This window comes from Lagopus muta, chromosome 20 (genome assembly GCF_023343835.1).
Source record: "Lagopus muta isolate bLagMut1 chromosome 20, bLagMut1 primary, whole genome shotgun sequence".
In the NCBI taxonomy this organism is placed as follows: domain Eukaryota; kingdom Metazoa; phylum Chordata; class Aves; order Galliformes; family Phasianidae; genus Lagopus; species Lagopus muta.
Genome location: NC_064452.1, coordinates 9,223,769 through 9,249,837, shown reverse-complemented (window position 1 = coordinate 9,249,837; position 26,069 = coordinate 9,223,769). Strand labels below are relative to the sequence as shown.

General features: G+C 54.6%; 1 protein-coding gene across 6 annotated transcripts in view; it reads right to left on the bottom strand.

Annotated features, from left to right (window-relative positions):
- Positions 1 to 25,638, bottom strand: part of MTMR4 (myotubularin related protein 4) — a 41,794-nt gene extending 16,156 nt beyond the window's left edge. Inside the window, exons 1-7 of one of the 6 annotated variants that reach the window (XM_048967075.1) lie at positions 25,464 to 25,638; positions 13,600 to 13,667; positions 7,188 to 7,277; positions 5,360 to 5,476; positions 4,674 to 4,756; positions 4,312 to 4,478; positions 2,865 to 2,961 (exon numbers count right to left, since the gene is read on the bottom strand). In XM_048967075.1, the coding sequence (XP_048823032.1) occupies positions 2,865 to 2,961; positions 4,312 to 4,478; positions 4,674 to 4,756; positions 5,360 to 5,476; positions 7,188 to 7,277; positions 13,600 to 13,667; positions 25,464 to 25,638 (797 nt within the window). The other 5 variants (XM_048967077.1, XM_048967078.1, XM_048967079.1 and 2 more) reach the window with 5 other exon arrangements.
- Between the last annotated feature and the right edge of the window lie 431 nt (positions 25,639 to 26,069).

The window sequence follows — 26,069 nt, the reverse complement described above, 5'->3', positions numbered from 1 at the left end:
TGAGTAACCCTTGAAAAGATAAGAAACGGTTACAGACCTCACATGGTCCTTTTTCATTTGGGAGGGAGTCCCAGATGGAGCCTGCCTGACCCTGTGTTGTGCATATGGGACCACGATGACCCAGAACAGCACTGAAATTGAGGTTTGAAGCCAGGAAAAGGTGTGTAACAACAGAAACACGTACATCAGCACCAGCCACACCTACAGACGAGCACAGGTGAAGCATCTTCTTGCCACAAAGGCAACAACCCGTCCAGTGAAAGAGATCCTCCTTCACAGAATGTAAAAACGTGGGTGTCATCCCTAGCAGTCTCTCTTGTGTTATCATCCACATATTCATACAGCAAATACAAGCAAGAACAAGAAGTACCAGCTTTCCCATAAGCATGGAGGAAAGTATCATGATTTGCAGAGAATTGTAATAAAACAGAATCATAGAATCCTAGAATGGCCTGGGTGGGAAAAGGACCACAGTGATCATCTTGTTCCAACCCCCTGCTGTGTGCAGGGTCGTCAACCAGCAGCCCAGGCTGCCCTGAGCCACATCCAGCCTGGCCTTGAACAAGACTAACTATGAATTAAGAGCAGTCACAGAAATTAGTGGGAAACATCAGCTGTCTCCAACAGTAACGTGGCACTTCAGGCAGCTTTTCCTCATAAAGCCAAAAAAATAAATACAACCACGACCGTAAAAAGATCAAAGCTGGAAATAAGCATCGACACTGAAAGAAAAGTGGGGATTTTTTGTTACTTGTGAAAGAACTCTATGTGCACCAAACCCCAGCATTGTGAGCAACAGGAAAGCAGCTTCAGCTCTGGCAGCTGGGCTGCACTGCTGGGGGCTCTCAGACTGCACACTCACAAGATGACTGAGGATGTAAGAGCCACGAAGGGATTATGTAATAATTTTATTATGATGGTATGCTGAAAGAGTATACTTATATCAAGACTGAAGGAGTGGCTATTATAGGCCTGTATTGCTCTATTTTTATGATGGCTGTCGCCAGGAAGAAGATAATAGTTACCAGATAAGGACATCTCAGAGCAGACTTGAAAGACAACGAACAAAGTCATTACCTTGGAGTATCCTGTCTCTAACAACACTGTTTTGCCAATGCTGGGAAATAAAAGATAAAAGGACTATAAACAGTTAAAAAGTAACCCGATTCCTGTGAATAGAGGCAGGTGGTAATGATCAAAAGCCAAGGCAGGATTTAAAGACACACTCCCTGGAGCGGCAAGAGAGAACTGGTTTCAGAATTGCACAAGCCAGTTACACCACCTCGAAGATCTCGGGATGTCTGCTCAGAAGGGAAGCTGAGACCTGCCAGCATCCCCAGGCAGGAGCTCTGCAAACCCAAGGAAAGCACGGCCAGCTTGCCGAGGTTTGTTTCAAGTTCTTTCCTCCATGGTTTGGACAAAATTAAAACATCTGTCTTCAGAGAAGCTGGCTAACGTCTGGGGTCAAATGTTAGGAAGCAAAGCACAGGTGGGTAACCTCACTTGGAGGCATCGAGGCAATCCGAGGGAACCACATCCCACAATACTGCACTGAGGGGCAGCGTGGCTGCTTCCCAAGAGGCAGATGTACCTGCAGCACGGAGCTGCCACTGAGCAGGACAGGAAAAGAATTCCTGTTTCTTAGCTCTTAGACGAACTGTGTCAATACTGCCAACAACGTCACGTAACAGAGCCAAAGCAATGATGTGGTACTGCTAAGAAGATGCTCTAAATCAAATCCCAAACGCGGTGCTTAATGCCTTGAATCCTGAGAAAACACATGAGAGGGGGCAGCAGACCCCAGGCCAGCATACCTGAGGCATCTCATGGTCCCCACAAGAAACTGGAGATACGAAAGTGACAGGGATGCTTTTACTGCCTGAGAAATAGAGAAAGGACTGAGGGATTGCAGTCATTTCAAGACAGGGCTTATAGGGAATGCAGACCTGCATATGTGACTCAACGCTTAGTAAAAACCTGTTGGCTTAATGCCACCTGCTGCAAAGAATGCGGAAGCGCTTCTCCACCAGCTCCTCCAGGAGCACAGGACAGGCTGAAGGAGCTGCTGTGCTCAGCTGAAAGGGCTCTGGAGATCCCCGCTTGTCCTCCTGCTCACAATGGGACCAACTGCAGCACCAGGTAGGCTGGGACCTGATCTGCTCCCATGATGGAGAGTCCTCACTTCCACATGGCCCTGGCCCAGCACAGCACCACTCTGAAGAAGGAATTTCCCCCCGCGTCCAATCTGAACCTCCCAAGCTGCAACTTGTGACCACTGCTCTCCTGTTTTATCACCTGCCACTGTCAGAAGAGCTCCACTCCACCCGCTTTGTAAGTGCCCTTCCAGCCCTGTAGATTGCAAGCACATCACCCTTCAGCCCCTCTTACAGCAAAACTAAAGAAGCCCCGCTCGTTCCCAGACCCCTCAGCTCCACGGCAGCCCTCCAGTGCCTCGTCCCCACTTTCCTGACACAAGAGAACAGCTGCCCGACTTTACGTAAGCTTTTAAATTTTCAATATGAGCATTTTAGAGAGACTGATCACAAAGGCAACCCTACGATGGATGATTTCTCCCGGTCTCCTAACCGTCTTCATGGAGGAGTTATGGCCACAGTAAATTGCCTGGGTCAGCATCTACAACTGCTGCTAGCTCCTACGTTTGGGGTAGACTCTTCTTCAATTCCGTGACATGAAAGGAGGAAAGAAAGGAGAACTCCCTCGTATGCTGATGTGCCTGAGGGCGAGCACGACCCAGAAGGAGGATTAGCTGGAGCCTGACTCATCCACAGCTCTGCGGGGGGAACTGTGATGGGAATAAAGGAAGGAAAGCGGAGGACGGGGAGGCCTGGTGGTGCAACACTCACTTGTAATTGTTGTTGATGTCAGAGACTCGCCAGACGTTCTGCAAGTCAAAGCCCATCCTCACCAGCTCCATCTCAAATCGGTATCTCACGTGGTCACCTGGAATAGCAGAGCACAGAGTATTCACTGATGAAACTTTAATATTGGCGGCAGCTCCACAGCAACTATTGGAGGCTGCAGAGAAACCCCAGGACAGCTGGATGGCAGGGTTCTTGCTTTAGATACGATAAAGCCTGGCTCCTCGCAGGGGTTCCTCTGCTCTTTTTGTCAAGTCAGCTCACCTCCCAGTCCCAGCGCACGGAGCAGCACAGAAGAAGCCTCTGCTAACGTGTGCAATGGCAGCGTTCATCTCGTCCACTTTTCCCTTCCAAAGTGGAACTGGGAAGCCCACTGCAGAGGAGTACTGAGCGTCTCAACCTGGGGCAGCTCTTCCAGACAGCTCTCAGAGGCTGATTCATAATTTCCCCTCGTGTTTTTGTCTCATCTTACCAACACTGGGTGTCCTTGCTGCTTGAGTGTCAAATCTCCTCAATAAACTAATACTGAAGTGTTCTTTGCCTCACTAATATCCAGCAGCAACAATTTTTGCAGGTAAATGTCTTTATGCTAGAGAATAATATTTTCTCTACAGGAAATATCTGCTAATTTCTGGTGTTTGGATCAGAGCAGAAGCACAGAGCTTATTTTTTTTCCCTACCAACTTCTTTTTAGTACCTTTCAGCTGCAGTATTTATCCCCCGTCTCTCCATACAAACCTGTGTTTGCACATCTCACTCAGGTTACTGCTTCTCTCCTCTAATTCCAGCAAATTTCTAAATGTAAAGCCATGATCATCACACTACTCAATTTCCTCTTATTCACATTGAAGCTTTACAAAAAGAAAGCAACTGCAAATGAACTTTGTGCTCCAGGAGAGGGCAAACTCGTGATCCACACGAGGGCACCATCACAGCTCTGTTTCTTTCTATATGGATTCAAGTATTTCATCTGAGCCTGTGCAAGAATGAACCACACCTCTGCAGGCCCATCCTGGGAATGCCATGGCATTTCTAAGTGTTGGAGAAGAGATGGAGAGGTGCTGATATTAATTATGCTGCCTCAGTGCAGATGACATTTGCTGCTTGAGCTGCCTCATTATCGTGATGAAAGTGTTGAAGCATGGAACGTTTCCTTCATTCACAAGGAGAAAGGGAAAGGGGATTTAAGTGCTGCTGCCTCAGAATGCCCCATATTTTGCATACTGTTATCATTCCTTTTACTGTGCTTGTTATCCAGCTGCATCTGGACATCAGCTGGATGCCTGGGCCAGGTGTGGGATGCTGCTGAGCAAGATGGACTTGGGCTATGGCTACAGCACAATCTAAGACATGGTGAGAAACCACTTTATGAACAATTGCATCACTGTACTTCTGGACAGATAAACAAGAAGGGGACAGGCCGGGATTTTACCTGGACGGCACAGATGTGCATGCTGATCTTCCTCATCAACACAGACTCCTAAGCACCACGCATGGTAGGCAAATGCAAAGAGGTCCTCAGGCTTAGCAGGGCGGGCAATGGCTCGATTTAGTCTCTTCAGCCACTCCTGGCACTGCTTGAAGGTGGAAAAATGGCACCTGCAAATGCAAATCATACTCAGCAAGTACATACATCCTGTTGGGACACAGACAGGGAGCTCTGCTTAACCAGAAAAATGAACAAAGCGTCAATTCTTACAAAAAACAGAGCAACCTTTAGAAACGGCTCCACTCCAATGACAGTGCAAAGGCAGGTGTCAGAGCAGATGCAGTGGCATCTACAGCAAGGGATACCTGATCACTTTGGAGTCCTTGCAGACGATGTGAAGCTGGAACATATCCCGGCACTCCACACTTTCCATCATCCTCAAAGGCACCTGCAAGGGACAGAAGGAGGGCATGGCAGCACCGCAGCAGCAGGCACAGCAGCCCTGCCCACAGCCCGTGGTGCCCAATGGGGCTCTATCAGCTAACGCCAGTCCCCAGCCAAAACTACAAACCCACTCCATGATGCTTCATGATGCAGCACAGAATCTCCTTCAAGAATCACCAGCCTGATTTCTAGTTGTCCCTGGGCAGCCTCCCACCACGGGAGACCAAAGTTACAGACCACCAGTTACAGACCAAACCACAACCAAAGGCTCCAATAAAAGATGGCAAGTGCAGACAGTGAGAGAAAGCCTCAGGCTCCCACCAGCTGACTGTCTCATGCTGAGGAACGGTATCCTACCACTCTTAAAACCCCTGAGCTTAATGCTGGATTTTAAAAAGAACAAGGGAAAGACCTAATTATCATCCATAGGAGCACCCCACCTGCACTCCAATAACTGCATGACCAACAGTAACAGGAGACAACGTCAAGCTTGGCAGCTTAGAGGCCCAGTTCTCACGTTGCAAACCAGAGAAATTGCTTATTCCCCCCCCAAAATACTACAAGAGGTAACAGTTTAGGAAAAAAGAATGGGAAGATCCGGACTTACGTTGATCACAGAATCCTTGAATTTGATATGAAGCCGGTAGTTGGAGATGGCGATCACAGCATCGTTTGCATGGCCAAGATACTCCACTCCCTCACCCTGCAACACAGTGAACGGGACCTGCAAGGGAGACACGACAAGTTCAAGGCATGCTGGGGGCTCTGAGCACCACGAAGTGCCAGCAGCCGCTCGTCCCACTGCCTGTGTGCTGCACAGCCCCAGAGAGAGGGGTCAGCAGCACCACGAGGCTGCTGGGCACCAGTGCAGGTAAATGGCAAAGGCTGGCCCACCTTCTGCTAACCAGGCTGTGAAGGAACCTCTGTGCAGTGCTTGGTTGTACAATGAAGTAACCTACGTTAGATTTTTTTTTTTAAATCCAGATAGCAGATAAATCCAACATCTTTCTGGCTTTCCCTATCAGCCCAGAACACGCTGTAGCTAATTTTAAAACAAGGGATGCTGGTAGATGGCCAAGTTTTACATTCTTTTTGTGTACATGTGGAAAAGAAAAGATGGCCCACCCTAGAATTCGTCAGGCCCCTTTTTCTCTAGCTAAGTAGGCTCCTTGTTCCCTGAATGCCACCCACATCAGGTGGTGTTGGTAACCAAATTGTGCAGAAATGTCACAACTGTTCATCACTTCAACCAGAGCCCTTTGCTTTCCAGGCAGGGCATCTGATTAAACAATTCATTATACTGTAATTAGTACAAGTCAGACCACGCAGCCTTTATTTCTGAGCTGTTTCTATGGTTTGTAAATGCACTGCCTAAAAACTGGATTTCCTGGCTTTCAGACGTGATGTGCTGTGAGAGTGGCAGTTGTACCAAGGAGTCCTTCCTTCTTAAGTTACTGGTACAAAAATAACAACCTGAGACTGGCACCTGTCTGGAAAGCCTCTAAAATATTAATTATTTGACAGTAAGAAAACATACTCTCTTCATTTTGGCAGTCTGCTATGCACGCTTTCCTATGCTGCTTTTAGCTCGCCTCTGTTGCAGCCACCCCAGGACTCCACCCTCTGAAGGCTGCAGCCCCACAGCATCCTCAGCCCCTGTGCTCTTGCCCAGCCAAGCCTGCAGCTGCCACATCTCAGTCCTCCTTCCCAGCACTGGTAGCAGACAATGCTGGCCACTGAGCAAACTCGACTGCTGCAGCAGTGGGAAGAAGACACGCAGCAGGCCTGGCTCTGGCCACGGGAGGATGACGAGTGCTGGGATGAGGTGGCAGCAGACTGTGCTAAGAGGAGAACCAGGAGGTTTGGCTCTGCTGCCCCTGCTGCACAGCAGGGATAGTAGCTGGGTCTCTTTCAAGAGCCTCTTGCAGCATGAGGCTGGCACAATATAGAGACTCCTCTTTCCAGCAGCTCAGCAGCAGGAAAATGCCAACGTATGTGAGAGCCAGATCAGCTGTTGCAATATGGCTATTGCCTCCTATGGCACAGCCCAGCTCTGACATGCAACCTGTCCCACAGAGGGCCTCCTGCTGCACAGTGCCAGAGCATCACTGCTCCACACTGCCAGCACAGGTGGAGGATGGGGAACACCCAGCCTGGCAGCGTTGCATCACACTCCAGCTGTATTTCCCAGAGGCAGATGTGATGCTGTGTGCACTGCAAAGTCATGGCAGTCAAGGAGGGCAGCGAGCACTGAGCAGCTGCTCCCAGCCTCCATACACATGGAAGGGCTTGCCAGCATGAGCTGATGTACAGCACTGCTGAACCTGCAGCTCCAGAGCACATCCTGGCCTGGAGAAGCGCTCTCAGGTTTCACGTCACAGAGCTCAGCCTGCTGCATCCCAAAGCAGACGATTTCTGTCTTCTTACTTCCTTACCTGCAATGACTCTTCCTCCTTTATAAGCTCCTTTGGGGGGAACAAGTCCTTGGCCTGGATGTACTCCAAACTGGGGGGGCCTTCCTCACCCTGCATTGCAAAGAAAACACGCGTTGAGAGAAGGGCCCCAGCTACTGCATGCTATGAAAAACATCCGGGCTGCAGGATGCTCCTGGCATCACAGCGTGTTGGGGATCCCCCGACCTGTGGATGGACATGGATGTTCTGCCTCTGCACACAGCTCCCTGAGCCCAGCTATGGCACAACGCCCACAGCACAACAGTGATCTGAAACAGGTCTCCCAGTCGTGTCTCTTCAAGCCCCACGGTTCGTGGAAAGCTGAGCAGATAACCTCAGTGATGCACCTCGATGGATGTGACAGTGACTTATCGTGGCAGAGGTGACCCTGCGAGCTTCATTATGGAACCACAGCAACGCAAACACACAGGGTTCCACCCACAGCCCAGCTCTGACCTCTTCCTGCTGTTACCAAGGACTGCCTTCTTTGGGCAATTGTTTTTCTCACTCTCAGCCCTGAGATAATTGTGCAGGCCCTGATTTTTTTTTTGAGAAGAATATGGAAGTGTGAAACAATCCTACAGCAATCGGGTGCAGGTATACCCACATCACAAGACCTGAGCAGTGCCAGCAGCAAAGCAAGGCATTCTTCCTGCAGAGCACTGAACCTGGGAAGCCTGACATGGCCTGGAGAGGTGTCCTGAGGAGACACAAGGAGCCTAGACACCTCTCTTGGGGCAGTGAGGAGTGTCTCAATGGGGGACCTGCCAACATGCAATCACTCAGGAAATCCTGGTCCTATCTTACATCAGCTCTCAGCCTGGTTTCTGCCTGACCACCTCATGCAAGTGAGCAGCACCCAGACATCAGCAGAGGACAGAGGCTGAGGATGCGTCCATTCCATGTGTTAAAGGACATGGGTGCAGGAGCACCTCTTCAGAATGCCTGCTGCTCCCCACCGCTCCCCTACAAGCTCCAGCGGCTATTAGGAAACACTCTGTCCTGCAGGCATTACATATCATACAGAATTTAAAACAAAATACCTTTCTGGCTGAGCTGCCTGGGCTAGAACCTCCAGATTTCAACCTGAGGAAATGAGAACCCAACCCTTTTGCTTCAGTTATATTTAAAAGGATGCTGAATCTCCATATTTTCTCATCAGAGATTAAAAAGAAAGTGTCTGTGGGCCACGTCCAGTGCTGAACACCCGACTCGGGACCCCCTCCTGTTCCAAAGGCCCACGGCCCCATAGCAGAGCCCTTCCTGGGACACAGGCAGGGAGATGTGTGGCACAGTGGGGGTCACAGCCAGCTGCCCGAGCAGCTGTGAAACCCAGCATCCATCCCAGCATGGCTGCAGCACCTCCTCATACATGCACTGGGCCCCACGTGCCGCAGGGGGGGCAAGGGGAGCGGCACCGCCCCGGGTGCAGGCCAGGCTGTAGGGTGGGCCCAAGCAGGGAGGGCAGCCCCTCATCAGTGCCTGGCAGCTCACAATGAAAACCTGGCGAGCAGCAGGAACTGGGACAGAGCAGCCCTGGCGTCCTTGAGTCCCTCCCTGCTGTGGGAAGGTGTGAGACTCAGCCCCTCCTGGGGCAGCCTCTTGGCACCCCTCACTGCTCACAGCACAGTCAGCTCCTGAAGCCGTTCGGCCACAAGTTCCTGCTGTGGGGGCTTCCTGCAGATCTCCGAGCAGAGCCACTTTCCCATAAGGCACAAAAGATGGAGCTCAGGACCCCCAGGAAGAGTCTCGCAGCCTTGCTGTGTGGGAGCACGGAGCTCCCCCGGCACTGCAGCTCTGCACGGCGATTTCCCAGCACCAGGCAGGGAGCCACGGGGCCTTCAGCTGGCTGCTGTGCCCTCGGCTTGGGGCACGGCACCGGGATGGTGCCCCACGGTGTCTCCTGGGGCACGTGGAGGGAGGAGAAGGGCCTCCCCTCGGTGAGAAGCGGCGGGATGCCAAGCTGGGGCAGCAGGGCCCAGCCTCAAGGACGGGCCTGATCCGGGGCAGCGTCTGAGCACAGAGCTGGCACGCAGCTCTGGAACAGACAGGGAGATGGAAAAAACACAACAATAACAACAAAAAAAGCACTTACAAAGCAGTTGAGCATGGAGCAGGAGACGCGGCCTGGCAGACTCATGTTCACTTCCCGAGGCGGCAGCCGAGTGCAAGCAGCATCTCCTTCCTTGGGCTCCGTGCTGCTGCCGGCAGCGGCTGCCGGGCGCCGGCGCAGGGATTGCTGCAGCCTCGCCAGTGCTTGGTGGAGGGTAGGAGCATCCCTGCAGCCGGCGGCCGGAGCAGGTGCCGCGCTCACAGCGCTGACAATGGAGGGAAGGAGGGCGGAGGACGCCCAGACTCCACCTACCTCGCAGGGACGCGGAGCAGGGCTCTGCCATCTAAGCGTCTCCCCGACAGGCGAGACAGAAAATGGAGAGGCCGGCGGGGATCACCCCTCCTCTCCCCCTCCCGTCCCCATGCGCAGAGCCCGGCGCGATCTCCTCCTCGAGCGGCTGCCAGGAGCCGCGGTCTGGACCCGTGGCAATGGCTGCCGGTGCTGGGAACAATAGCAGTGAGCAGCTTTGTGCCGCAGCTCTGCTGCAACGCTCGGCTCCGTCCTCCGGCACAGAGCTCTCTCTCCATTTTCTGCTGCTCCGCTGCGTTTTGCTGAAGGACGCCCCAGCAGCTGCCGCGTGCTCAGGGATTTGCAGGATGCCCGGCTGCTGCCCGCTCTCGTTGCAGCCCCTGTAGGTGCTCTGCACGCTCCCAGGTCGCAGCCCTGCCGTCCCAGAGCCGCAGGACGGCGTTCTTCTGGGAAATGCCACCTCTGTTCCCATCACCGGCTGCCGTTCTCCAAGAGGCAGCTGCCACGTTGCGCCCTGCCACCACCAGACAGCTCCAGCTGGCGACACCAACAGCATCCCGAAAGGTTTTCTGCACTCTCATAAAGGGATTTGTGCATTTCTCTACGAAAATATTAAGAGTTAGAGCACTCGAAGCTTTGCAGCACTCAGCTGTGCTGCCTGCCCAGGCAACGAGCTCCCTGCAGGAAACTCAGGAGCACAGACCACGCAGGCTGTACTATTTGGATGCTGGATAAAAGCCCTGCCATGCCTGCCACCAAATCCTATAACTGTCTCAGTTCTGCCCTGATCCAGTACTTGCTTGGCACATATGGGTGCCCCAGCAGACCTGATTGGAAGCCTGGTGGGCTGTTAGGTTGGGTGCAGTGCTCCCCTTGGGGCTGGCACCAGGGCTGCTTCCAGCTCAGGTTGCAGAGGGACCTTTGCAGACCTAAGCTGCAGCTGTGCAGGGCTAAAGGGCTTCTTGTCTGATCCTTGCTTTGAATTTCCAATCTGAGCTGCCCTTAATATCCACAAACAGACTTTGCCCTTTAAGTAAAATATTTTTGCATTTGCAGCGTCAGAAGAGGTCTTGTACCCAGCTTAGGGCATCCCCAGAGCCAAGCCTGGTGCACAGCAGACCCACCCCTAAGCAACATGTAAGGGGTTTGCAGAGTTTCAAACTGTACCACCTGCACCTCTCCCTGCTGCAAGCACAGCCCCTACGACCATCTCACATCACTAAGTCCCTGCTCTCGTGTCCGTGCAGCCTCCTCTCAGCTGCCTTCGCTCACGGCATTTCCTAAATGCCAAGTCAGGTGTCTCCCCAGCTGGTATTCCCTCTGCTGTTGCTAACATCATGAGACCAAACCAGGATGACACAGCTCCTCTCACACAGCCGGGCTCCTCCAAGTGCTGTGCACGCAGACATTCATGCAGGCACAGAGGGGAACCTCTTACAGCCAGACCCTGAGCACAGGTGTGCCCTTCCCAATCCCGGAGCACCTTTGTCCTCCATTTCACTCAGCTGCTGTCAGTGCTCCTACGTTAGGCAGAGGGCAGCACTGCTACTGCTTCTGCGTGGCGGTGGTGGGGCTTTCTGTGACTGCAGCATCACGCTGGGAGAGAACTCCTGCAGAGAGAGAATGGGGCTGTGGTAACGGAGGCAGAGAGGAACACACAGCCCTGCCCCTGGGGCTGCCCTGATCCACCCCACTGGGGGAGAACAGCAGGGGAAACAGGCAGGAGGAGGGAACTGCCTCGGGCAGACGCTCCCACATCCCAGAAGTGGAAACGGATCCCCATTCTGCACACAAATGGATGCTGATGGCTGAAGAGCTGCCGCCAGCAGGGCTGCTTGTCCTGCCTCCCCTGCTCCTGCAGAACAAAGGGCAGCTTTGTGTTGGGTCTCTACAAAAATAGCTCATTTCCTCAAAGCCTACAGCGGTGCTTGGTGAACCAAAGGCCTGCTGAGCCACTCAGGTGGCCTTCCAAAAATAGAACCCTCATCTCGTGTGAAGAGGAGAAGTTACTGCTTTATATCCCATAAACTGGGGCAGGGATGGTCAGCGCCAGCTTCTGATCTTTAAAAGATGACAGAAGAGGTTGTAGGTCTGCTATGCTCTGCATTTAGTGTTACTTTAAGCTCCCAAGAGTGAGTGTGTAACACAAGCAGGGGGTGAGGAGCCTGTGGGATGAAGACGGAAGGACATGGCTCCCCGTGCCAGCAAGATGGGATGTGGTGGCTGAGCCACCCCACAGCACCCAACCCCAAGGGAACGAATGGAGGTGGCAATCCCAGTGCCTGCAGTCACAGCAGTGGGGCACAGAGAGCAGTAAGGACTACGGGCAGAGCTGAGCCCGCCCTCTCACCTGCAAGGTTAGTTTTAGGTAATGTATTAAGGTGCTGGCTGCTCATTAGGACCTCAATTAGCCACAGTTAAGGATTAAACCACCAGTAGTCCTCAAGGTCGTTTTCAGCTGCAGTTTGAGAGTTTTCAGCTCTCTTTGGGGGAGGAATGAAGAGATTCTTACAGTCAATGCAAACAAAGCCTTAACTGCTGCCCCACCAAGCATGGCAGAGCAGCTGCAGCTCCGCGTGCGGGTGCTGTGGAGCAAGGATCCAGCTTTGGGACATGTCCTTGTTAACCAGCGGGCACTGCTGCTCTGCCCTCTGACTGCAGTCACTACAGACATCACGGGTAATTAATTACAGCTCGGCCCGCCTGCAGGGAACTGCACTGCCAAGCAGACAGTGGAGCTGGCTGGATTTGCCCAAGCACTGCCAGCACTCGGCCTCCAGCACCCCCTGCAGATCTGCACTGAACCCAAAGTCCCAGAGCAGAGCTCAGGGAAGGATCCAGCAGAGGCTGTCAGGCAGCTTTACCTTCCCCTGCTGCTACAAGAAACCAAACTATTCATAGTTAAAACTAAGGGCTGGCTCAGATTAAGCATCTATCCACACACATAAGAGGAGCCCACTGAAAAGCAAAGGCTCCCATATCTGTGTAAGTCTGAAGTTCCAGCCCATGCTCCACAAAAAGGGGTAGAGGCCCCAAGAGCAGGGACAAGGATTAGAGACATGAGCAAACATGTGAACAGAGAATAAGGTCAAAGGGAATGTGACAGACCCACAGAATGCTCCGGGGCTGGAACAGCTCGCAGGCAGTGCCAGCATTCAGATCCACAAAAACTTGTGGCCACCAACCAAAATGCTACAGAGTGGGTTCAAAGTCAGAGCAAAAGGGGCCACTCCTCGGTGAGTGCGGCTCCTTGCCGCAGCACGTCACAGCTGCAGCTCCCCAGTTGGCTTTGAAGGCAGGTTAGATGAATTTGTGAAAGAAAAACCTACCAAGGGCGAATAAAACATTGAGAAAGCACAGTACAAAATCCTTACCTGAGTTTATCAGCAATCTGGCTGTCCTGGCTGCATTTCAGCCCCTCCGCATTCTTTGAAACCATGCTTTTTGCAGACTAATTATTGTGCAATCTCTGTTATCTCAGCATCGCCAAAGCACATCGTTAACATGGAGTTAATTCTTCATTAAGAAGTGAGAGAGGAACAGAAGAATTCCCAGCTTTAAGATTTAAAGTAAATCAGCCAAAAGCAATGCATGGGTGTCTCTACTCCAAGGAGGCAGGATTCCAGCCTTACTTGTATATTCCAAGAACAAGTTTAGAGGTAAATTCACCTTACCAACAGCATCATGGATACAGCCACAGCTCAGAGCTCTTTATGTTATGCAATCACATAACATACGTAGTACTACAGCATTCTTAGAATCACAGAATGGCCTGGGTTGCAAAGGAGCACAGCGCGCATCCAGTCCCAACCCCTGCTGTGTGCAGGTCGCCAACCAGCAGCCCAGGCTGCCCAGAGCCACATCCAGCCTGGCCTCGAATGCCTGCAGGGATGGGGCATCCACAGCCTCCTTAGGCAGCCTGTTCCTGTTCTTTCTCCTTCTCACGTTCTCACATTTAGCAGCAGCACAGCTGTTGGCCACAAAGAACAAGCAGCCCCACTGGGACACAGGCAGGGCAGACCACGTACTCACCATCCTTGGCCACCGTCCAAACCCTCCTGGGTCAATCACAGCTCTGCCCCGTCTTCCACCAGACACACCTGCAGTGAAAGAAAGGTAATTTGCAGCAATTCAGATCAACAGCAGCAATACTTCGGTATGAATAGACTCCCTGCCCATTTTCCTCCTTGTTTCACCTCCTCGAGACACCAAGTGGGTCGAGCCTGCAGCTCGAGCAAAGGGCAAACCTCAAAATTAACAGTTGGAAAGCTTGTTAATGAGGGAGAAGTTCTCCTTTCAGTCTCTATGTTACTCAAGGGCAGGATGAAAGGAGTCAAGGAGGAACGTTCCTCCTCCTGACAATGCAGAACACGTTGGCAACTGCCCTGATGGAAATGGCTCAATGGAACACAAAGCCCACGGCTTCCCCTTGAGTCGGGAGGGAGCGGAAGGTTTGGTTGCTGTGCTTCAAGGACCCAGCAAGGATCCTTTGACAGCTGCTCAGGATCTCAGAGATCCCTGTGATCCTTGGGAAAATCACCCTAAAATCAAACCCATGGGCTCAGGGAAGGGAAAACACAGACATTCATTCCATCTCCTCCTGCCAGCTTTGTGCCTGGAGCAGCACTGCCCACAGGTGAAGGTGTTTGTGGGGCAGCAGGCAATGAGCCAGTCCTGCACAGGCCCCTGTGGTGTCCCTGAATGGTCCCACAGGTGATGCTGGGATTTATGGGAAGAAAGAGCCTTCCTCAAGGTTCCTCTGCTACAGAACCATCTGACCACCACCAGCCCCTCATTCTGCATGCCTGCTCAGCGCTTTCCCTCCTTGCTGGCATCTCCATCCCAGCACAGGAGGACGTGTGGTTGCACACCTACACCGCAGCAATGGCAGCAGTGAGGAAGCAGCTCAGAAATGCATTCCCCTGGGAGCAGCAGCACGCCAGTCAGCGAGGAGCAGCGCCTGCAGGACTCACTCAGCTCAAGGAGGAAACTGCTTAAACACGCTCTGTTTGCCGATCTGCAGCCATCTGAATTATTGATAACACCCGACCACATGCAGGCATTCTTCCTGCTGTACGCTTTGTATCTGTTCACCAAACCTCTGCTCATGGCCACTGCAGTTCCTGGCTTCCTCCCTCCCGCAAAGCGCCCGGCCCTGCAGCAGCCATGAGCTCAGCACGCAGGAATGCGGGCAGCCCAGGGCTTCCTCCTCCCTCTGCCAGGATGGGCGAAGGGCTCCTGCAGTCCTTGGGCTGCAAAGCACAGCCCTAAGGAAGCCACAGCAGCACCTGATGGCAGTGCACACCAACACATGGGCACAGAGTGGGGAGGACACAGCGATGCCCGCTGCTCGCCCTGGTGCTCAGGCAGTGCTGCTCAGCCCACCCGGGTTGGGCAAAGCACTGCACACAGCTCAGCCTGCTTTACAGCTTTTACAGCCCATGCCCTGCTCCAGCATTGCTAATCATAGAGCCAAGCCCTGGGATCACGAGTTACGAGAGCTCGTAAAAATTTTGTTTTAATTTCAGTTGAAATGGTGCGGTTAGCCCTAACGTACTTAGCAGGGGAAAAGAGTCCTGATGTTAAACAGGGTGCATTAGAAGCAACAAGCAGGAGCCCTGATAGCCTTATTTTGATCCCAAGTGACATAAAACAGCCATCTTGGGCTTCTCAGCTAATTAGAGGCTACTGATAGAACGGCCAGGCCCCTCGGTTACACGCATGGGATGCTCCCTGCTCTGTAAGCAAAGCTGCTGGCCCAGGGGCTGCTTTTATCCGAGGCCACCAACAGGTCTGTAACAAGAGAAAAGTGAGGGCTACCAGAGCTCAGGAACGTGCTGATAACACCAAGTCATGGCAAACGCCTGGCTGAACATCCAGATTGCTCTGCTATGGGAAGCTATCGTAACCCACCTGCATATGGGCAGACCCAGAGGGAGGAATTAGCAAGGCACCCATGAGATGCTGGAAAGCACCCGTTTGGATGCCTAGGATGTCTCCTTGAGCAACAGGCTGCAGGAAGCACTGCTGTCTGCCTGCAGGCGGCCGGAGCCCCACGGCACACTCAGCAGGACCCAGCCGAGCTCACATCCACAGCTTAAAAAATAACAAAGGGATGCCTTGCTCCACGTGTGAAAGTATTTATGCAAAGTACGCTCAGCTCTGTGCAACTCTGCTGATGGGGATATAACCCAATCCAATTACTGGCAGGTGAAGTTTCAGAATTGGATAAATTCCAAGGCTTACGAAAAAGCCTTTGTGCAGCTGATGGGATGTCAAACCGGGGAGATGCCTCTTCTCCAGGTTTCACCAAGTAAATCCCCACAGCCTCCAGGTAACGCCCTGGATACCCACAGCTCCGGGTCCTGGGAGCAACTGGGAGAGCAGCGAGGTGGGATCACAGGGCACATCTGAGCTCCAAGCCAGGTGTGGGGAGGGCAGGGAGAGCTCTCTGGGCAGAAGGATGGGCACTGTTACCCCCAGGGGTCAGGTGAGCAGCGAGCAGCCGGGGCACCAATCAGCCACGTGGATCCCAGCGAGATACACTGCAGAAGCAGAGAGGGAGGAGAGGGGCAGCGAGGTAGGGAAGGGACTTCAGGAGCCACGGAAGAGAACAGCCTGAATGGTGTGAGAAGAGTGCAGAGATCTGCCAAGTTCAGGGGCTTCGCATCAGCGGTTGTGCTGCGGTAGGAAAGATGGATGGGAGGTGAGGGCTGCCAGCCAGATCGGGCTGCACACCATGAAGGAAGCATTGGTCATGGGAGGGGAACGGGAGCACAGGAGAGCTGCTTAAAGCAAAAGGAACCATGCAGCATAGAGAAGGGTTCAGAAGAAGGGTTCAGAGAGGAGGCAGGGGTGAGAGGAACCTGTGTCTGCTGTGGGGAAAGGGCAAAGCTGCAGGAAATGTAGAGAAAGGAAGCGATGCTGGCACAGTAATTTGTCTTCTCGTAGAAAAATAAGTTTCTCTGCAGCAAAAGGGAAGGGGAAGGACGACAGGAGGGTTGGAGGTGCCAGACGTGTTCACAGGGCAGCACGAGCCCTGAGCACAAGAATGGCTTTGGGGCAGAAGCGAAGAGGGCCAAAGGGGGAGGGAAGGGAGCAGGAACACAGAATGGAGTGCGGAGATGGAAATGAGGGGCAAGGGTCAGAGCTCGGGGGGGAAAACAGGGCCTGAAAAATGCCTCTGGGGAAGGGTTCCAATGTGCCACCCAGCTGTGACCCAGGAGTGCAGGGGGCAGGGGCCAAGGACAGAGCCCTGCACTGCAGCAGACCCCCATAGGGCACTGCCATCCACTGCCCACCGCCTGTAAGCGCAATTAACTTCAGCATCACGCCTGCCTGCCAGCCGGCCCTGCCACTCACATCACTGGCAGCAAAATCACCAACCCATGGGGCAATCAGGAATCACACACAAAACCCTGTGCAGGACAGAGTGTCTCCTTTCTCTCACCCAAGCCATGCCAGGACAGCACCTCGCTCCGCACTGTGGGCAGCGGTGGCACCAGGTGGCAGCAGCACCCCAGGGACGCTCCCTGCCAGGTCAACCTCTGCACCTCCTTCATCTTCTTGACACCTCCTTCGTCTTCCTAACGAGCTGGCAGGGAACAGGGAACAGGCACGGCTCTGCGCACCGCGCTGGCTGCATCCATCCATCTCCAGTGACAGCCTGGGAGGAGCCGAGGCTGCAGCAGCAGAGCCCCTAGTTCCTCCCTGTGACTCTGGTAGGAACGTCAGCACTACAGAAGCCCCAACCCTCTGCCCCCACACCCCCAGACCCCACGTCGGAGCAGGCAGAGCGACTCACAGCACCGCTCCGTGCCCCGATGCTGCATGCAGGACTCACAGCCCAACGCAGAACGGCGATGGGAAGCTCGCCTTTGGCCAACGCTTCCAACTCCCCCCTCCAGCCCCGGCCCGTTGTTCTCCAATTTTGTTTGCTTTTCTTTTTTTTTAAAAAAAAAAAGGCAGTTGGGACATTTCTAGTCACAATTGGGCCTTTATTCAAGTACGAACAATTGCCTGGTCCCTACCCAAAGCGGCGCAGATGGACCCATCCCAGCTGTGCTCCTGCTTCTCACCATGGGGCCCCAGCCTGGCAATGCTGCAGGGGCACAGGGGGAGAGGGCAGGGTGGGATCTCAGAGGCAGAGGAACACTGGTCCCAATGCACCCAGGAGTGGCAGGGAGGAGGTCAGGCACCCGTCATCACCTCATTACCTTTCTGTTCCCCTCTGATTTAACTCAACCTTGGGAAGGAACCAGTAGCTGCTTCAAGGAAATGGTGCCCGCAATCCTGAGCCACTGCAGGCTGGGGGAGCACTGCTCAGCCTGGATCCCTGCAAGCACCCATGTCTCCTCATCCACAGAAGCAACCACAATGGCATCCCACCAACCTGTGCTGTCCTGGGCAGCTGGAGCTTGACAGACAGCGAGTGCAGGAAAAGAAGCCTGAAATGAGTGACCCACCTGCACCAGCAGGCTCAGAAACCAGAAGAGAACCAGAGTTGCGGCCCAAACCACACTGGCCACAACTGTCCCCACTGCCCAGCCTCCTGCAGCCAGGCTCATGGCTCTCAGCTGCAAAACATCCACACCAACAACTCGGGTTCTGGAAGAAGCTCAGACACACAGCACCAGCGTAGGCTCAGCCCCGATCCTGGTGGTGTCACAGGCAGGATTTGATTATTCCTCAACATGGGTGCATAAACACGCCCATCCCGTGCTGTTTTATGGTTCTTGGTGTCACAGGCATCTGCCTGCACAGTGGTTGGGACCGATGGGGAACCGTACGCCTTGGTAGGAGATGCAGCCAAGATGGGAGGAGAGCCCTAACGATAAGCTCAGAGCTCAGTTTCAGTGACCTGTTCAGCTTGAAATCCTTCTGTTTTTTTTTTTTTTTTATGAACATGGTCATCCAGCAGCCAGACCTGCCAGCTCGCAGTCATAGAATCATTAAGGCTGGGAAAGACCTCTCAGATCCGCAGGTCCAACCCAAACCCACTCCACCATGCCCACATCCCTCAGTGCCCCATGGTTCTGGAACACCTCTACAGATGGTGATCCCACCCTTCCATGGGCAGCTGTGCCAATGCAGCACCACTGTTTCTGAGAAGAAATCCATCCTAACACCTAACCTGAACCACTCTAAGGCCATCAATTCTTGTCCTATCGCTGTACTCACTGTCACCATTCCTTTTCCATGCCCAGTCCCCAGAAGCACTCCTTTAGGAAGACAAGACCAAGCTCTCTGGTTTCCTTCCACCTGCAGGCAACTGGAGCCATCCAGCTCACCATCATAGCAACGGAAAACAGCCTCAAGGGACTGCCTGCCCAGCACTGCCCTGCTGCACACACAGCTCAGCACACCATGCCGACAGGACAGGAGGTCCAGGTGAGCATCACTGCCCTCTACCATCAGCTTAGCTGCTTCTAAAAACAGGGACGGCTGTGACGTCCTCTTAGCAGACATGCTTAGAAAGGGAAATCCCCGGCCAATCGATAAGCAGCAACCCGATATATGTACAGTGAGTCCCTTGCTTACCTGCAGAGCGAGCTGCACAAATGCACACTGCTGTCCCATCCCACTGCCCAGCACTTGGGCACAGGCACAAGGCACGCTCGGTGCCAGCACAGCCGAGGGGCTTCGGTGCATCTGCTGCAGCTGGCACAACTTCTCATGGCTGTCATTACCAACTGCCTTAGGGCTCACTATGCACCAAATTCCTGCTTCCAAGAGATTTGGGACCAAAGGCAACGGCATTCCTTTTCTTCTTTGCTTAAATCCAAAGCAGGCACCTTTTGCACATCAGCACCTCGCTGACACGAGCAGAGGACACCACACGCCTGGCAGACCCCGCACGGATTTATCCAGAGCCAGATTTTCCCCAGCACTGCTTATTCATCTCCGCACGCACGCTCACACCCAGGGCTGCAACACAATGGTTGTGGATAGCAGAGTAATGAGAACCAGGCGGGAGGGGAGCTGGCACCTCCAGAGCCTGCAGCGTGGGAAGCACCCAGCGCGCAGTGCCCCAGCAGAACCCCAGCTCTGGGATTTCTGGGGCCGGGAGGAAGCACCGCCGCGGTGGGACTTTGCCTGCTGGTGCCCTGAGCTCCAGGGAGCTCCATTTCGTCTGTTTCATAATCACTGAAACATGCCAAAAATGCGAGTTCCTCTCGGTACGAGGAGCAGAGCTACTGAACCTTTCCCGAGGAGTCTGAGCAACTTCCTCTCCTGTTTCAAGGAAGAGAAGATGAGCCCCCAGGTCACACAGAAATGTCACACTGCTGGAAATCCCTCCAGCAGAAAGAGCTATTGATGCAGCAGGAGGGAGAGGGAGGAAAGGGAGGCAAGGAAGGAGGTGGTTTTGCTTTTTATTAACGTGCATTTTATCACACAAAACTATCGCTTTGCTCTATAGCACAAAACCACTTTTACTTCCTCTTTCATCTTGTTTATCGCTGGCAGCGGGAGCCCTGCACACAGCTTTCTAACAGAGGGTCTGCACAGAGCCTTTGCACTGGGCAGTTTATGGCATGACAACTTCCATTGGCTCTCCACGCGGAGCAGGATGCCCAGCAGCCCCAGGCACCCCACCACCCCTTTCCAATGGGAACACAGAGCGATGCTGCCATGTTGGGGGGACACCCCCAGCAGGGGGCTGGTGGGGAGCAGAGCCAGCAGGGAGCACACAGAGGCTTGAAAAATAAGAGAGGAAAGAGCAAAGAGCAGAGCTGTAAGAAATTATCTTGGGTCAACCCAAGAAAGTGCAAAGGACAGAGGGAGTGGAGCAGGTCACTCGTTCTCTGGCACAAGAAACCTTGGCATCCAGCACCCGGGTCCCTGCGCCCAAGCTGTGCCACCTCAGCACCCCTCTGAGCCACCCCAAAAAGAGCACAACACGCGGGTGCTGGCAGGGCAGCAGAGCTGTGCCACGGGCATGAGCAGCTCCTCACTCTGCTCAGCTCCTCTTTGGATCACGCATCCATCCCTGCACATGGCAGGGGCTTCCTGAGATCCAACATGGTTGGATGCCCAAGGGAAAGAACAACAGAGCCCAAGTCACATCCCCAAAAGACGCTGTCCCCCGTTCTCCCTATGCTCACCCAACACCGCCGTGGTCACAGCAGCCAGGCCAGCAGCAGCAGAACAAGGATCCCTGCCTTTGCTTAAGGCACTGCTGCACCGTGGGCAGAGAGCCCTCAGCACTGAGCTGTGGTGTGGGCTGGTAAAGCTACAGGGAAAGTTTGGGAAGTGTGTTAGGATCCCCCTGGGGATTTCTGTACCGACCTGCAATGTCCAGGTGCCTCCCATCGCTGCCCTTCCTGACCACAGGGCTTGTAACAACACTCGCTGATACCCCACTGTGTGCCTCTGTTTACAGCCGCCACCACAGGGCTCAAAATCCCCTGAAAGCAGGGACTTCACAGCTGAAATGAGCACTTCTCCTTTGAAATCAAGGGACTTTCTCTACCCACAAGCCACTGAATGCAGGCACCAAAGCACGGCACACATCAGTGACGCACTCACAGCCCCACGTCCTCATCTGCCCCAGTCAGAGATGGCACGGCCCTAAGAAAGGCAGCACTGCAGGAACAGATGCACAGGGCCCTCAGCACCAGGCTGTCTGGGGGATGACAAAACTCCCTGAAACCTGGTAATAAATCACTGCGCCAAAGCACTGCACCACAACACCTCCAGCAACAGCCTGAGCGCCAGCAGCACCAGGAACTTCCCATTCACAAGGCAGCTGTCTCCATCAGCTGCTTGTCAAGGCTGCAGGTATGACAAATGTGAGCTCAGAGCTTCGCTGACAGAGACGCACCGGGTGCTGGCACCTTGCAGAAGCAGGAGGGCCCCCTGCGTGCCAGGTAGGTGATGGATGGCCTCGTGCAGGAGGGAGGGATGTTTGCAGAGGATGGAGGAGAACAGGGCGTATTGTCTGCAAGCACAAAAGATTCAAACACGCAGAAAGCAAAGCTGATACCCCCGAAACAGGAGATGCAGTTAATCCTCTGCAGGGATCCCAGCACTGCCCTGCAGCCTGCCGGCCCCGCAGGGAAATGGCTGCCCAGCAGCAAACACAGCACACCTCGGCCGATCCCCACACAGCTTTACATGTGAGCTACAGCACAAAGGCTGGGTAAGCACTGAGCTGTGACAAGCCCCAGCATCACAGCACTGCACGCCCAGGGAGAGCTGCAGAAGGACGAGGGCTGGCAAAGCTCCACACCTACCCAAAGGCACAGGAAAGTTGATGGTCTCTGAACGATTTGACACTTCGGTACAGCCACAACAAGGATGCAACGCCCCAGCTTGCCAGCACGGTGCAGCAGGAGCTCCTTAAGGGGCCCTTTGATGCTTGCAGCACACCAAGCCCCACTGTCTTGCAGATCTTCCCACTGATCCACAAAACACGTCACTGCCATCCTCCCCCTGTCCAAACACAGCCCTCACCCTTCATTTAAGGAACAGAAACACGCCTGACTGCAGCCTCCCTGTCTGACAGTGTGATTCACACCTCCTCAGGTCCAACCTCTGGGCAGCACAGGTATGCATGCAGTCAGCACGCAGGCCCACTCTCTCACTCTGAAATAAATGTTCAGTAAGATAAAGGCATCCAGCCTTTGGAAAATCCACCAGTCACAGGACGGCCGTGCCTCTGGCACTGGGGCAGCTGCAGTGGGAGGCAGGAGTGGGGCATAAGCTCGACTCAGATAGCAGAATAAGCACAAGCACAAGTCCAGATGATGCTGATGCGTGAGGAGTGGCATCCCCAGGGCATCCTGCTACACCCCTGCCTGGCCGCAGGAGGCTCGCTCTCCCCAGCACCCTCAACAACAAAGTAAACCCAACCTGGGTGCAGACATCTCATCCACGAGGCACTGACAAGCAGTGCCTTCCCTCTTGTGCACTAAAATCACCCCAGAGGCTCTGCGTGGCACTGAGTGCTGCATGCCAGTCATGCTCCAGCTATAAAGCGTGCTTCTGCTGATTATTTGCAAGCATATATATTTTTTTAATTAAAGAAAGATCATTGTAGAGGCAGGGAATGCAGTTGAGACTGAATAGAGGCAACTGAATAGATTGATGCTGGATTGCCACAAGGCACTCTACTACCAGCTGGAATCTGGCTACTTCAGCAAGCTCCTAGGCTAGCAGAAGACAAAAGCCCTCCGAAGCTTCCAGAAGAAACAATGCAGGCGGCACCCCTTTGCTCAGAGCAGTTCTCTATTTCAGCAGGGAACACCAGAGAAAGACTGGCAGACAGCAAGCAACTGAATGGGCTGTAAAGCAGAATTGCTTGGAGGGGCCTTACCATCACGCTGTCACTCACAGCAGCACCACGGCCGTCCTGCAGAGTGAACAATTCCACTGCTTCAGTTTGCAAAGAAGTGAGCGGGCTGGAAAAGGAACAACTCCTCTCTCCAGCCAGCGCCGCTCGCACCATGAAATGGGAGGAAATGCTGCCATGAATGTGGGCTTAAGTTCAGATGCAAGACTTTGCCCCTAAGCAGATAAGTTGCGAGTGGTTTCCACCTACACTCCTGCAGTCAGGATGGGCTCCTCCAAAGGGGAGGAGCTGTTTGTGCCGAGCAGCTCCGGCCTGCAGTGCACCCAGCACCCGGCCTGCGCCGTGCTGTGCTGTGCTGTCAGTGCTACGGCCCCATTCCCAGCCAGCCCCTGCCAGCTTCCCTCCCAGCAGCACCGTGCCAACCCCCCCAGAGCTGGACCCACACAAGAGGCCGCTCTGTGCAGACGGAAGGCTGAGCTCGGCGGGGTTCCTGGTGCAGCCCCAGCCAGAAGGTAAGCGAGACCGGCCCTGCTCTGAGCCAGGTGCCAACAGGAGCAATGCACCTGCAAACAAACACAGCAAGAAAGGACGCCTCTGGGGTTGGTAACTCTGTGTGTCTTCAATCAGAACGCCAACACATAACTCTCCTCCCTAGGGACGTGCCCTGGGCACGCTTCTGCTCCAGGAAAAGAAGTTGAGGGCATCTCTCAGTTGAGAAAGGACAACCACATCAAAACAAAACACACCAGCAAAGTCACCAGCACTGCAAAGAACTGGGACCGCCCGCTTTGTTTTGCTTTTGCTACGTCCCATTAACGTTCTGTGCCACACAGGAGGCAGGGCGCTGCTTCACATCTACCCTGCACAGAGCTACCAGGTCTGCAGAGCCTGCTGCAAACCAAGCACCAGCAGAAGCAGCCTTGGGACCCGACCCCAGGCTCTGCACCAACCCCTCGAAGAAGACGGAGCAGCTAAAAGCCCAGCTAAAAGCCCATTTCCCTGCACCATCCAATAACTGGAGACCACCTCAGTGCACAACGGCAGCGCTGCGCATCGCTGCCGCCAAAGCTCTCCACATCGATGACAAACAGCTGGCTGCAGCTCTCACAGCTGCCTTGCTCCGAGGCTGACCTGTGCAGGAATTCACCTTCATGTGCAGGTTTGGCTGCACGCTCCGAGCTGCAGGCCAGGCTGGTGGAGCAGCACGCGGGCAGTGAGGCTGCAGCCCGGCCACGCCGCGCCACGCAGGCTGAGCAGGCTTTTGCTATTTATAAGCTCACAGCTGATCCTGCCCAGGAAATCCTATCCCTCCGGGTGTGGGACAGCAGTGAGGAGCTGTGATCCCAGTCCGTGTGGAGTGGCACCAGCACCGGCCTGAGGAGCCAGCAGGGTTACAGGCAGCAATTGGTTTGTTATGTTAATTTATTAAGAGTAAAGTAATCCTCTAATCAGCTCTTCTCTCCATTCATTATTGTCCAAAAAGGACTCTGATCTGGTCCTACACCTCGGTGTTTTCCTGTGTGCTGTGATATGTGGGAGGCACAATCAGAGACACATCCCAGTCCCAAAACTCTCCAACAAACATGAGCGTGAGGGAAAACTTCGCTGTGAGGGTTCTAGACCTCAGAACAGGGAGCCCAGAGAGGTGGGGAAGAATCTCCTTCCCTGCAGGTATTTAAAAACCACCTGGATGCTTCCCTGTGCCCCTGCTGCAGGGAACTGCACTGGGGGGGGCCTGGATGAGGGATCTCCAAAAGTCCCTTCCAGCCCCTACAGTTCTGTGATTCTATGAAACAGAAAACCAAGGGGAAGTGAAGCTGGAAGGAGGGACAGCAAGGAAGAGAAAGGTGCAGAACTTTGGTGACTACAAACACATTATGAGTTCCCTGGGACACGCTGATATCCAGGAGGATGCTCAGAGGACGGAGCACCTCTGCTGTGCAGGGAGGCTGAGGGGGCTCTGCCTGCAGAAGGGAGGGCAACAGGGAGAGCCCTCAAGGACTGGAATTTTTACACATCCGACAATGACAGGATGAGGGGGAATGGCTTTAAACTAAAAGAGAGGAAACTCAGGGGAAATCCTTCACCCAGAGGGCAGCGAGGCGCTGCGCTGCTGCCCAGAGCTCTGTGCCCATCCCTGGAGGTGCTCCAGGCCACAGATGGATTCTGGGCAGCCCGAGCTGTGGGCACCCAGCCCATGCAGGACCTGGAACGGACCGATGGAACCAACGGACCGCTGCGGGCGCACGGGGCTGCCAGGCGCACAGCGTGCAATTTCCTCCCGCTCGCCTCCCTTCCCCGGGGCGGACCGGCAGCCCTCCGTTCCTCCGTCCGTCCCTCCCCTACTCTCCTCCCCTCTCCTCCCCCATCCCCCATCGGCCCCGGAGATCGCGGCATCTCCAATTCCGACCCGTGCAATGCCGCGCTCCTCGGGCCGCGCCGCGGCGCCCACGCGGTACTGCGGGACCGAGCAGGCGGCAGGACGGGCCCGCGGCGGAAGGCCCGGGCGGCGCCGGCGGGGCGGGGCGGCGCGGCGGGCAGGGCCGGGCCCGGGGCCTGGCGGCGGGGCGGGGGAGGGGCGCGGGGGTCGGCGGGGCCTCACCTGAATCCGAGCGCGCCGCTCCCGCCTCTGCCGCGTGCGGCTCCCCGCCCTGCCCCCACCGACCCGCGCGGCTCCGCCAATCGGCGCCCGCCGTCGCCGGCAACGCCGACCAATGAGCGGAGAGAACGCGTCCCCGCCCAGCGCCGCCGGCCGCGGGGACGCGCCCACAGAGCATCCCGTGACCCGGCGCGGCCAGCGGCGCGGGGCGGGACCCGGCGAGCGGCGCCCAATGAGAAATCACAGCGCGTCCCGCTGCAGCCAATCGGAGGGCGGGCAGACCCGCGCCTCAGACTGCCGCGCGGGGAGCGGGGGTTGGGCTCCGAGCCCGCCGCCCCGCCCCCTCGCCCCGTTCGGTGGCCGCGCTCCGGCTGTGACGTGGCTGTGCTGGGCTCGTGCGGGACGGACGTAACGGAAAACAGCTCCGAAAGAGCGTGTGGGAATCGAATGTTGTTTCTGCATTAGAATTGGATAGGGATTTATCTCATGGTCGTGTCGTAGTTCTGTTTGGGAGTCTTTCTACTTTACCCGGAGGGTCTCTGATAGTTCGCATCACTGATCCTCTAGACGAGCCTTCCCCAGCAATGCACGCTCGGTATATAGGTGTGT